Below are 14,287 nucleotides of genomic sequence, written 5' to 3'. Positions count from 1 at the left end.
AGTAATGTTTAGATGTAATTTCTTACATCAGAAATGTCATTCTCACCACTCTCCAAGCAGTTCTGAAAGTTATACAGTTAAGCATTTTTACAATTTTTTTTATACTTTTATTAAAAGGCATCTGAAGGACTTTCAGACCACGAGAAACAAAATTCTTTGGTTTGATGAAACAAAGATTAAAGTCTTTGGTCTGGATGCCAAGCATCATGTCTAGACAACATGTTCTCATCCCAACTCGTCACATACCCATGCGATAAGATAAATCGTCAGGATGTTACGCATTCAGAGGCATGAGAGCCGTTTGGAATGAATCTATACATGCAAATGTGTTTTACTCTCTGATCATGAATCGCTTTGGAAAACACTTTCTGACTGGGTTAAGGTTATGGTTAGGGTAAGGGCTGGAGCGTGTGTTACCGCTGCGAGCGGCATTCTATTGGATTCAACTGAGAATCTGGAGCGTATCATAAGGACGCCAAAGGGTACCTTTCGCATTGCTATGAGATGCCTCGGGACATGACAAATTGCCGGTATGTCACGCGCTGGGAAAGAGAATGCTCGGGTCTGGGGAAAACCAGACACCGTTCATCACTGCGAAAATGCCATCCCTACAGTAAAGCATAGCATCATGCTCTGGGGATGTTTTTCAGCACCAGGAACTAGGAGAATAGTGGGGGTAAATGGAAAAATGAATGCAGCAATGTACAGAGACATCCTTGATGATAACCTGCTCTACAGTGCTCTGGATCTCAGAGTGTGATAAAGGTTCATTTTGCAATAGGACAATGACTTGAAGCACACAACCAAGATAAGAAAGTATACAAAACTAGTAAAAACTATAATTGGACCATGTCGGATTCATAATAAACTGGTCACTGAACTAAAGGATATAGTGTCATTTTTAGCACTTTGTGCTTGGTTCAGTAATGCACATCTTATCTATTATCTGATTTGTGACAGAAGCCAGAGTCCTTCAGAAACAGTTTAGCATGCCTGCCCATGCTTCAGAATCAGCGGAAGGAGTGCAAAGCAGAACGTCTATTTTAGGATACACATGAGTGCACATGCATTTGCTACATTAACAGTAATATAATACTGGTACAAATTTCTTAACACTACCACAGGGTTGCTCTGCAGATTGTACTTTTGGAATAGACTGTAGGCCAGTCAGGGCACCTACTGTAAAAAAAATGGTTATCTCCCAACATGAAATTTAATATAATGCTGCTGCCAACTGAATCAGGGAGGAGTTATATAGCTGTGTGTGTGTGTGTGTGTGTGTGTGTGTGTGTGTGTGTGTGTGTGTGTGTGTGTGTGTGTGTGTGTGTGTGTGTGTGTGTGTGTGTGGATATGAAGCCAGCTTCCTATCCAGCTCCGGATCCTGTGTTATTGCTCAGGAAAACACAAAAGAACTGAAGAATGTGGACAGGCGCACGCTTGTAACGCAACTGTATTTTCTTTGATAAAACACAGTTATTTTGTTTTCTCCTCTCCACCTCACTGTGGTCTCCTGCTGTCCACAGAATTACAGGATGAACATGTTCTACGCTTGTACTCATTGTTGTGCTGGACTGTTGTGGAGCCATTTGTTTGCTTCAGATGTTTCACTTAAATAAACTCAGTTACTCTCTGAACAGATTGATTTGTTAGTTCAGACATGAACTAAAAGCTGCTTCCCCGTTTCCTTTGCTAACCCTGCAACTATTTCAACAGTTTGTTTGGCAGTCGAGCCATAGTTTAAAAAAAAAAGACTTCCTAAGTTAAAATTGAACAGATCTTGCAGACATTACAATGATGTCAGATCGAGGTACTTCCTAAACACTGCCTGGATGTCACTGTTAGACTTTCTAGCAATACAAAGTTCAAGAATTGTTTTAGCATAAAAGGAGACAAACTAAAGCTTTCAAATCACAACCTCACACTTTTGGGCTCTGCACTATCCTACTAAGCTGATGAACCTGATGTTTATGTGATGCCATTCCTGAGTTTTTGCTGTTGACATCGCAGACAGAGAGGAGATAACTGTAACTGTAAGAGCCCTATGTGTTACGTTCACTGTGGACTTTCTGACAGAGCGCTCCACAGGGCCGTGTGTTAACACCTCTGCTTTTCACTCTGCTGACTCATGACCAGTGTTGGGTAAGTTACTTTAAAATAGTAACTTAGTTACATTACTAGTTACTTCTCTCAAAAGTAACTCAGTTACTTCAAGTTACTCGTTACTTTCAAAGTAACTAGTTACTAGGGAAAGTAACTTTGGTTTTACTCAGAATTCTCTTGTTAATGTGTTGCTTCCATAACTTTGCCAGTCTTCTAGCTTGCTTACTTGCCACAAGTGCACTGTGCCACCTACCAATAGAAAGGAAAAGATAATGTGCATATTTCCACGAGAGAAATCCCACGCCTCGACCTTCATTGACTACTGCCATGATTCTAGCCTACGTCACAGTGTCATGTGCGCCTTTTACATCCAACACAAAAACTGCAGTCATGGTGCTTTCGATTGTACTCAGAACTCGGAAATTCTGCCTTCTGAATTGGAAGATGTAGGTAACACCAGACTGCAGATGAGCTGCATACAGGGCTGGACTGGGACAAAAAAATCGTCCTGGGCATTTTGACTAGAGACCGGCCCACCATTATAGCAAAAATCATAAAGCCTTTGAATGAAAATAAACACTGTTGTGACAGTGATGTACACTGTTTTGATGGTATATATGCATCAATCTATCAATCGTTTGTTGTAAGATTCAGATAATTATTTATTAAAAGCTAGACATTTGAAATGAGAATAAGAAAGAAAAGTATTTCTTTGTGCCCCCCTTTCCCTTTTAATGCCCTACATGGACCCCTGGCAACACTTTGCTAGATCCGCACCTGCATAGTTACCAGCTGTCAGCTACCTAAAAAAGGATCCTGGTGTTATTTGTCTCTCAGAAACAGTTCATAACTTCCCTTCAACTCATTCATGTCACCTAAAAGGTAAACCTGTTTCTCCATCACCTGTTCAGCTCTGATGATTCAGTAAGGACATCTCCTGGTTTCATCCTCATGTTTCCCTCTCACCAGATAACCAAACTGATATCGTGACCAGCAGCTTTTTTGCAGCTGTGGCTCCAGCAAACATCAGCTGATACTAGAAATTAATATTAAATAAATTCTAACAACAGCTGATCAAGCTTAAACGTGCTGCTTTTGTTTAGCGCGACATCCACTGGTTTCCTCTTTCGGCACAAAGTGAGCGATAAACAAACAAGAGAGCCGATCAGCTGATCATTGATCAGTTTTCATGATTGAAGTAGAAACGGGAGAGGGAGGGGGAGAGAATGAGAGAAGAAGAGGCAGCTGTGCAGCGTAAACACAGAATAACTCCAGCTTTGTGCCTTTTTCATTGTAGCTGAATTACGGGACAAACTGTTCCTTTTCACCTCAATAAGAAACGCGTAATATTTTCTCTGAATACCAGACCGGACGGTTGGCAACTCTAATAACTTATGAACAAAATAAAGTTCAACATCATTAACTTCATAGCACCCACCCAGCTGTATAGAAACTCCGTCATGCTAGCTAGCACGCAGTACGGAAAAAGTCAGAATAACGAAAATAAACTCCACCTAAACTTGGTTTATATCTGACCCAGAGAGACTGCAGGTCATAACTTCTTACCTGAAGTTCAGTTCACACTTGGACCGGCGGCCGCCTCGGGTCTCTTTTCCTTCTGCGTCCCTTTTCCTTCATCCACCTGCTGGCCTCCACCACTTGCTAATGTTACTGAATCTGTGGAAAGCTCCGCGATAGCCACCACACGAAGTAACGAGTAACGACCCTATCTAAATCCCAGTAACGACTAACGCGTTCCTGATTTTGGCATAGTAACTAGTTACCGTGCTCGTTACCACAATAATAACGTAGTTACTGTAACGCCTTACTTAATAACGCGTTAGTCCCAACACTGCTCATGACTGTGCTAAGTCACACAACCTCAACCACATCATGAAGTACACTGATGACACAACTGTGCAGGACATGATAAGCAGCAATGATGAGTCAGCATACATCCCACCCTCGCTCATCATCAACGGCTCTACTGTGGAGATGGTTTGGACCACCAACTTCCTTGCACATAACTGAAGAACTCCTTATCAAAGATAGCCCAGCAGAGAGTGAACTTTGTGATACAGCTGAAGAGAGGAAGCTTCCCTTCTCCCAACCTCACCACATCCTACACAAGCACCATCAAGAGCATTCAGGCCAGCTACATCACTATCTGACACAGCAACTGCAACGTATCTTTCCGCAAGCAACTGCTGTGGGTAGTGAGCATTACTGGAGCCTCACCCGCCACTACAAGAGGGTGGAATACATATTGTGATTTACCGTTATGTTCTGGCTAATGGTATGTTCTGGTGCTCAAAACAGAGACGTACAGCTTTTGTGCAGTCTGTGAAATCCACAAAACTCTCTTACAAACTCCTACAAACAGCTAGAAGCATGCTACTTTTGTGCTCACCGCAAATGAAACATTTTTATTGATAGTTTCTTGAGATCAAATTGTCCGGATCAGCTAAATTGCCACTTAAGTGACATTTTCAGTGATACAGTGACATTTTTCACACTTCTACATTCAAAAATGGAAATACTGCTGTACGGAACATTAACAGAAATTTGGTTGGGTATGCAAGACCGTTTTAAGACTTTTTAATACACCATAATTACACATTCTCCTAACAAACGTCTTTATTAACGCTTGCACGCTGATCACTAAATGAAACAAAGCTCCTCAGGAACCAACCAGTGGTTTAAAACAAACAAACAAACAGGACATCTTACCTTTTTCTTCTTTCATTTCAAAAGGCTGGGTCCTCAGTTGTTCCTATGTAATCAGTCTGGGATTTTCCCTGCAGTAAAATGAAACTGCGATCAGTCATATGAAGGCAAACAGAGAAAGCCTGCACAGTAAACATATTAACTTTGATATCCTTTTCTCCTCGTCTCCAAACTAACTAAAGAACCATGTCAAAATTCCAGCTATGAAGAGAAAGTAAGCAAACTAAATAAGAAACATGGATAGCAAATTACTGTATTGCTGTGGGATGAATGAACTATAGATGCACAATAGCTGTCTGCGTGAGATACAGTTTAGAGGAAGGGTGGAGCGATGGGAGAGTGGAGAAATAGGCTGACTGGTACTGAAATAAAACTTCCACAGGATGTTAAGGGCAAACAGAGCAGAGCCAGATGAAGGTTTAGTCCTATCAGAAATACCCTTCACCACAGATGTTCCTTAAAGTATCACTGTAAGTCTAATCATGGATCAGGAAAGAAATCCAGACAGACCACTTAAGAGGCCAGTCACAGACTGCAGTGATTATAGATGAGTCAGGCAGCTACCACGGAAAAGCACAGGGGAAGTAATTCCAGCAACAGTACTCCATGGGAAATTTGTTGTCAGTGATGTATTGGTTTAAACTGTTTCCACCAAAATTTTCAAGGAAAGTGAGGGCTGGCAAAGCAATACTTATCATTAATACTTAAGCTAATGTGATCACTGGTTAAGATAACTGCAACATATGTGCTCTGTATTTAAGGTTAGTTAAGGTATTCAAGGGGTTGGGAAGCTCATCTTGTAACCGAGAAGGTTGCCAGTTCGATCCCCGGGTCTGTCTGTCCTGGTCGTTTTGTCCTTGGGCGAGACACTTCACCCTACCGCCTACTGGTGTTGGCCAGAGATGGCGCGATATGGCGCGATATGGCAGCCTCGCTTCTGTCAGTCTGCCCCAGGGCAGCTGTGGCTACAACTGTGTTTTGCCTCCACCAGTGTGTGAATGTGAGAGTGAATGAATAGTGGAATTGTAAAGCGCTTTGAGTGTCTAGAAAAGCGCTATATAAATGCAATTCATTATTATATTAATGTGTTACAGGCATTGAGAGTAAGAATATGATCAATGGTAATTTCACTCACTCGTGTTTGCCCTTTTTCATTCATTTTGAACCAGTATGAGAACATGTCTTCATACAGACATCACCATGATTATCTTGTACCCCGGGCGGATTCGATTGGGTTTGTCATTTTCATACTTTAGCAAACAGATCACAATAACTACAGTAAACTTACATAATGTAACTGGATCTGACAATTAAAATAAATATTGTAATTTTACCATCATGTCGTGTCAAACTGTTAGGCAAAAAACAGAGAGCAACAGTTTTTAATGCAATAGTTGGAATCCACAAAAGTCAACAAGTGTTTTGAAACACCCTGAGGAAAGACTCCTACAAACAGCTAGAAGCAAGCTATCTGTATACCTCTGGCAGCAATAAGCATACTTATGGGTCTTTTATGCTCACTGTAGAGTAAGCATTTTGAGTGATAGATGATAAAATATCAAATTGTCTGGATTGGCTAAATTGCCACATCAGTGACATTATCATAATTTCAGAATGTAGATCAGTGATTCCTGAGATTAGGGACAAAACAGGTTTTAATTTTCTAAAATATATTTTTTGATTTTTCAAAAATATATTTACATATAATTGTTGCACAAAGTTTTGGTCCAATCTCCCAGGTGTAACATTTTTTAATAATTTATGGTTTTTGCTGGAGAAGTGCAAGGCTTTTGTCAACACCATCAGACACAAAGAAATGCAAAAATATATATTTTAAATTAAGTTGTTTCAGCTATTTTGACTATTAGCAGCTTCTCTGTTCTACTGTTTATGCACATATATTTTCAAACTAATTACACCACGTTTAAAAGTAAGATTGTTTTGGCTTGTTATTATTAGAGTTACAGTCATAAATATTTTCAGAAGCTTGTATTTAATCTCTATAAAAAACAATCATATTTAGCAGCATGCAAATTACACATTTATTGAGAAAATTACATATTTTTATTGGAAGATCATGAGGGAGGAAAATACATGGCTCTTCAAAAGAGAAAAATAAACAAAAACTCCATATTATGGAGTTGACAAGGTGTTGACGGTGGTGACACAAATCTGACGGTGGTGACACACTAGTAGAAAACAAGTTATTATTTCTTTCGAAATGACCATTAAACCTTAATAACTTATGTAATATCACAAGACACTTCATAACAATTCTGTTTTTGCAAATGTCAAGTTCTACATCTTAATAGTTCACCAGCTAGTAGCTACCTACTACTCTTTGATTCCTAAAGTACTCTGTGGTTGTGTGTTTAGACCAGGGGTGGGCAATCTCAGTCCATGAGGCCCGGTGTCCCTGCAGGTTTTAGATTTCACCTTGGGTCAACACACCTGAATCACATGATTAGTTCGTTATAAGGCCTCTGGAGAACTTCAGGACATGTTGAGGAGCTAATTTAGCCATTTAAATCAGCTGTGTTGGTTCGAGGACACATCTAAAACCTGCAGGGACACCGGCCCTTGTGGACTGAGATTGCCCACCCCTGGTTTAGACCCTGCTGTACTTTCTCTCTTTTTGTCTCTCTGTGCTTGTTTCCAAAACCTTCTCTTCTGCCTTTTTTCTCTTTCTATCAGATCACTGATGTTCTTTATTTTTCCCTCTTTCACCCTCTTTCACCCTCTTTCTAGATCTTTCCCTTTCCTTTATGAGAAACTCTTTCTTCAACTCGGGGTGGCTGTTAATTTTTTTTCTCCTTTTTTGATACTCCCTGCTCCTCCTCTTTCGTTCCACTACTGACAGGTTCCCCTTAGCCATTCTAGCCTGAAATGTACCATTTTGTAATTACTAAAATTTTTCTGAACGACACGCATTTATACAGATTAAGGATCAATATTCACAACACAATTATGTATTAAGCAATAGAAATGCTATCCGGTCTTTAAGTCTGATGTCATTAACCGTTTCCAGTTCCAAACTCTGCTGCAGATCCCAAAGTCAAACGAACTCTGCGGCATCACTGAGAGTTACAAACTGTCTAAATTCTTTCATCTTTAATAAAACGATCAGTGTGGCTGAGTTAGAACTTAGCTAGCTGGTTTCCACCTACATTCCAACATAAATGAAGGCAGAAAACTAAACAGCAGTGACTTTTGTCAGGTTACTGAAGTTGGACTAGCTGGTATATAATGATGTGCTAGGTGATCGCTAGCGACACAACTATGTTAGCATAACATAAACCAGGGGTCTCAAACTCGCGATTTGTGGCCCAAGTCACCTCTACTTGCGGCCCGCATATTGATGTGAAGAAATATTTTTTTTAAATTGTTATACGAAAAATGATTTAAACGAAAGCAGAGTGTTACAGGCATGGCCCTTTAAGACTGTAGCCTCATGGGCGGTGTAGTCCTTGCTGCAGGGAAAACGTGTGGGACCGCCCCTCCCACTGTGTGTGTGTGTGAGCGTGAGGGAAGGAGAAAAACAAAAGTCGAAAAGTAGGAGTTGCTACCGAGCAGAAACGGGAGCTGGAAGCATGTAAATATAAAAATAACCACTGCAGCCAAGAAGAGTACCTGACGAGCCCAGTTGTAAGTAAGCTATTAAGACTCGACTGTACCCTGTGTTCATGTTTTCCTCCGAAACAATAAAGTTCTGCTGGAGCAGCCTTTCAACGCCTCTTTCTGTCTCTCACTAGCAAAGTTGACCCAGACAGTATAGTTCCCGGCTACGAGCCCCACACGGAACCCAAAGTATTAGCCAGAGGTCTCCTTCGGGGGCCGCAGACCTGGCCGAGGTAACATGAGAGTGCAAACATGTTGAGAGATTGGCTGTGTTAGTTCAGTGAGAGATTTATTTGGAAAGAAAACAACAAAAGCAGGATTCATACATCATCACTTAAAGACCAGCTCTCGGGGCAGAGATAGCTCAGTAGACGCCACATAATCAGAAGGTTGGGCGTTCAAATCCAAAGAACAGCGGTTATCCTGGATTTGTAGCTGCCCACTGCATCACTGAGTGAATGGGTTAAATGCAGAGGACTAAGCATTTTCCTACAGGATTAATAATGTATACATAAACAATGAGATTCAAGATGGGGCAAATTCTATAATATTCGACACACCTGTAAAGCAGAAATATCAGTAAAATACACAGGAAGTAATATGACTGAAATATTAATAAAAAATAACTTAATATAATTGATGAATAGCAAACTTTTGTGGCATTTGTCAACACCATTAGAAAAAGGGTCAACACCGTCAGACAAAAATCCCGATGGTATTGACATCCGATGGTGCTGACAAAATACCCTACTTTCTCTCATAACACATCTTTTTCTGACAGAAGCCATCTTGTTTTTCATCAGTTGCTTATGACTTCTACAATCTACCTAAATGAAGTTCTTTTTACAAAAAAAATAAAATTAAATCTTGCATTTCATCGACTTTGGTGTTTTGGTGTGACAGAAAGGTATGCCATAAATGAAATAAAAATAAAAAACTTATCACAGCAGTGACCTCATGGCATGTGTATCAAACAGGAAGTGGTAAAGGGGTCCTCAGAGTGTAAGCTACCCACAATAATGCCTGATTTTTTTGTACTTTTAAAAAAATCTGATGGTGTTGACAAAAACTCTGGACACGATTTTAATCACTTAAAAAATACGTAAAAATTAATTTTCAATTGCATATTTTGATATTATATAAGTTATTGACTTAAATACTTCGTGACGAGAGCCATGATGTTTAATTTTACATAACTTTTAATTTTTTTTCTGTATTTTAATATTATCACACCTACTTCTGGACAATGGATTTTTAAGGTACTGGTAATGTATTGTACCATTTAAAATAAATATATATGTATGATAAAATGCAAAATCATACTTTTGTTTTATACTCATTGCCTTGGTTTGTCTTTTAGTCAGTTGAGTTAACACTTGTATGCATATTTTTTACCCCAAAATTGGGTTTTATCTGGCGGACATGTTTTGTCCCTCAAGAATCACTGAGATCTTTGTTGCCCTTTCCTGTGGTGGCTCTGTTTTCATGGTTACCATTGTTGCCTCATATTTGTATCATCTCCCCTGTGCTTGTAAAAATTATTATGTGAGAGTCAGCCCTTATAGCCTTGTAAACATAGCCTCTCTAGCCTCTCCATACACTCCCTTGATTTTATGTTTACAGCAGCTTGAGCAAAGTCTTTAAAAAATATATGAGATTCAGTGAATATTAGTAACAGACTAGAGAATATATGCAGGAAAGAAAATAAAACATTTCTTCATCTTCCTCCTCTTTGCCACCCCTCCAGCTGGTGACGCCCTAGGTTGGCACATCGTTAGGCAAACCCAAAATTAAACAGTTGCAAGCTTCCATTTTAAAGTTTCAATTTCAGTAGCTTGGCTGCTAGACCTAATCATATGCATAAATTACAAGACAGTAAATTGTAACTATATATTATGCGAAATGGTTAATTTAACGAGGCAAGGTGGTGATGTGGCAGTCACAAGAAGGGTTATTTTGGTCCCTGGAAGTGTTTATTCTCAAATGTCCTGATCCTCTTTTCTTCAGCTCTGATACTGCAAGAATCCAGACTACCTTTTGTTCATTTCTGTAGTGAAACCTTTGTCTTTTTTTTACCCATTATCGTGAGTTATTTGGCTAATTTTATCCAATCTCAGAGTTGTCTAAGTGGACAGAACATGTATTATTTCTAGATTTCCTGGCAGTCATTACAGTTGTGAATTTCTGATGCACAGTAGTTCTCCTCCACTGTCTGAAACAGTAACCTTTCAGTTCACTCTTTTCTTTTTCTTTTTTTAGATTGGGGGAGAAGGACTAAGTTATAGGAATCCGAACCCACAGAACAAAATAGATGATAAGCAATGGTTGTGTTGGTGTAGCAATTTTTGTTTATTGGCTCAGAAACTGTGGAGTCAGTCTCATCACTAGTGATAAACCTTTCCATGAAGGCTGGATTGCACTGATCCTCTCTGAGCACGTTTGAAGCTGATGGTGAAATCGCAAAAAGTGCAGACACTCTAATAAAGTATTCCGAAGCTATTAAAAAAAAAATCAGCAGCTGAAAATGGTGAAGACGTGCACCTTGAGGAAATAGCCAAATTTATATCAACTAAGGTTTTTGATTAGGGTAAAGATATTGAAGCCCGGGATAAAAAGGAATGACTAAATGGTTGCAGAAAAAAATAGAAGCTAAAATAGAAGCAACAGTTAGTAAAACAGCTGGTTGAAGTAATTACCAAAAATGTTTAAAAAAATGAATAAATAATAGAGAATACATGCATTCATGACTGAACTGTGGATAAGAAGCTTAGGAAGTTAGCTAAAAGAAATTCAAATAGTTGCAATAACTATTTGCTGTTATTATGGGTAAATTGGTTGGAAATCTAAAAGAATTAATATACAGTTTCATTACTCAAGCTTGAACTGTTGCAACCAAAATAGCTTCATGATTGATCTTTGTTCTCGCTGTGATCTACCCATCCTGTATCTCAACAATGAAACAATTAAAAAAGAAATGGGGGATAAGTACATCTTTTTTTCTAGTTGTTTCAAGTGGCAACATGTTTCAAAAGACCTCTAAAGAATTCAGTTTCAATCTGTTGCTATAAATGGTAAATGGCCTGTATTTATATAGTGCTTTACTAGTCCCTATGGACCCCAAAGCGCTTTACATATCCAGTCATCCACCCATTCACACACACATTCACACACTGGTGATGGCAAGCTACATTGTAGCCACAGCCACCCTGGGGCGCACTGACAGAGGGTTATGACATGAAAAAACTGACACATTGCTCAAAATTAGAGTAATCGATATGCTGTAAACACCATGTGTGTGTGTGTGTGCGTGTGTTTGTGTGTGTACTTATGGAAATGAATTAGGTCTTTATTGTTTTATTAAAAGATCAAATTTGTTTAAGTTTTATTTCTGGCAGCAGCTGTCCATTTCCAGCCTCATTGACCATCCAATCTCTCATTCACTACACAGTTTGACATCTGCAGGCAATTATCTACACATATTATCTCCACCGTGTGAAGAACAGGCATGAAGGCATCTGCACGCTGCACCCTTCTGCACGTATACAATAAAAAAAAGGATTTCCATGGTGACATGGCTACTAAGTGTCGTACACAAACAACAAAATTTATTCCATCAAGAAGGTAAAGAGATACCAGATCAGACAAAAGGAAGCAGCTGCGTAAAAGTAGGCCTTCATTTAGACTTGCATAAAAAGGACTTACAAAATTTCATAAGCTCGGCGCTCTAAATCCATGTCTGATTTGTTTACGTTTGTCGTGTGTTGACCCTGGGATAGTGTACAGTGTTTGGAAGGGCAACGTGGGAGACTTAATCTGAGTGTTGAGGAGTAAACGGAAAATATTCGATCTGAAAGCGAACCAAGATATGCTGTAATTAATGAGGTATTTAATCTGACGTTTCTCCTACAACCACTGGAATAAAGAAGCAACATTTAAAAAAAAAAAACCCAAAGAAAAACAAGTGTTCTGCGAACGTCCTTCTCTATCGTCTCTGGTACGGCTTTTTTAACAGAGACATATCGAACGCGCAATTAACCAAAGTACACAAGAGTCCTGTGGGCACTGCTTACACAGGCTTTTCCCAGTTCCATCCCAGCTTCATTTTGTTCCCTTGTGAATAAAAAATAAAATAAAATCTGTGAAAAGCTCCTCAAGCTCTCCAGTGCGCTTGCAGAGTCAGAGAATGAATGGGTTTGCCTGACATGAATGTTTTGGGGACAAATGTGTGTTTATAATATTTTTTGAGCCCAGCTTTGAGCCCAGCTAATTGATTCAAGCAGAAATGAGTCAGTACTGCAGAGACCATATCATATGTTTAATGATTACCTTGAAATTGCCACACACTTCATGTCATTAATCTCGATTATATATGATATCTGTAGAAGAAAAAACATAAGCCACTGCCATGAAGGAGACTAAACACAGAAAAAGGACACTGCACTTTGGGTTTGCATATAATAAAATATGCTTTGTAAATACATTTTCCATTCCCATCTAATCTTACATACTCTTTCAGAAAGTTGACATTGGAGACTCCACAGCCATCCTGATCTAAAATTCAGCCATGCCTAAATTACCAAGGAAACAGAACAGGGAAAAAATGAAAAAGGGAAGTGTAACAGGAATGGATTAGTAATCGATTTAAAGCTACTCTCGCCTGTTCTCTTAGTCACAGAAGTTGCAAAGGTGTGTAGCTCAACATGACGCAAGCTCCAAGGGAATTTAGTTAGTAAAATCCCATATAAGTGAATAAAAAACCTTATCAATCACCTATGTTTGAATGCAGTCAAATATTAGAGTCCAAGGTTATTATGGCAAAGATTAAGGAGTATGAATGCAGATACATCTTCAAAAGTGTCTTTCAATCATTTACATTTATTCATCATTGCAACTTTTACAGCATGACATTTACTGCCCTGGACAACAGCAGGTGGGAACAAGGATGTCGTCAAAAGAGAGGTGTGCAACTCTGATGCAGACTGATATACTGATGTTAAGATTTCAGGAGAATTTGTACTCTACTTGAGTCATCATGAGCGGCTCTTTTAAACGGGGAAGCTCAAGACTTATTTGTTTAGGCCTGCTTTCAACCAGCGGATATTACCGTTGTCTTTTTGTATTTTTATTTGTTGCATGCTGTTTGAAAAGTGTTATAAGAATCTATTTTACGTTCTTACTTACTTACATCTTCCAGTTCAACACAGTCGTGCTAATTGCTCTTATATTAATGCCGATTCTTAAAATATTTTCCAGTGTGTTGTTCTTTTTTGCTACTGATCCAAAATCCACAAGCGGCCTCTTCACATCAGCAACCCAAAAAATAGGTCAATAGGACTTTGATCACGCTGATCATCACAAAAGTATGTTTGTTGTCCCAGTCAATGACTAATGACCAGAGTGATCACCACAAAGGACAAAACAGGCATTCGCATCTAAAAAAAAAGATTACGTGTCATCAATGAGTGAAACAGACAAGAACAAAAAAACACACACTGGGACTTTGCTTTGAAAGTTTGCATAGCTGTAATATTACTGTGGAGCTACACGTCTAAAACAAGCTCAAACAGGGAGGCAGATAATCAGGAGACGTCGATCTCCACGATCTGAATTTATCAGCTCCGACCAAAAGTATGTCTGTCGCTGCCTGCTTTTGTTTTTTCCACCAAGAATCCGGGATCTTGATATACTTGCCAAACTTAAATTCCATTTCAAGTTAGATTCAATGTCACCGATTGCAGGGAATACATGTGAGACATGTCATTCTCGTGCACTCAAGGGTTTCCTGTCTACATCTAGCGTGCTGCCAGCACTAAAAGGACAGCATCACACAGAGATGACTTGT

At 39.2% G+C, this 14,287-nt stretch overlaps 1 protein-coding gene across 6 annotated transcripts in view; it reads right to left on the bottom strand.

The window, feature by feature from the left end:
- The window catches only part of st3gal4 (ST3 beta-galactoside alpha-2,3-sialyltransferase 4), a 41,302-nt gene that overhangs the window by 21,813 nt on the left and 5,202 nt on the right, over positions 1-14,287 (bottom strand). For 5 of the 6 annotated variants that reach the window (XM_040008728.1, XM_040008730.1, XM_040008727.1 and 2 more), the window contains exon 2: positions 4,831-4,898. In XM_040008728.1, coding sequence (XP_039864662.1) covers positions 4,831-4,846 — 16 coding nt within the window. In that variant the 5' untranslated portion in view covers positions 4,847-4,898. Of the gene's footprint in view, positions 1-4,830; positions 4,918-14,287 lie in introns of those variants that run through there. The other variant, XM_040008725.1, reaches the window with a different exon arrangement.

This window comes from Simochromis diagramma, unplaced genomic scaffold (genome assembly GCF_900408965.1).
Source record: "Simochromis diagramma unplaced genomic scaffold, fSimDia1.1 OVJJ01000344.1, whole genome shotgun sequence".
Lineage (NCBI taxonomy): Eukaryota > Metazoa > Chordata > Actinopteri > Cichliformes > Cichlidae > Simochromis > Simochromis diagramma.
Note: the sequence above shows the minus strand (reverse complement) of the source record. Positions and strands in the feature narration are given on the sequence as shown.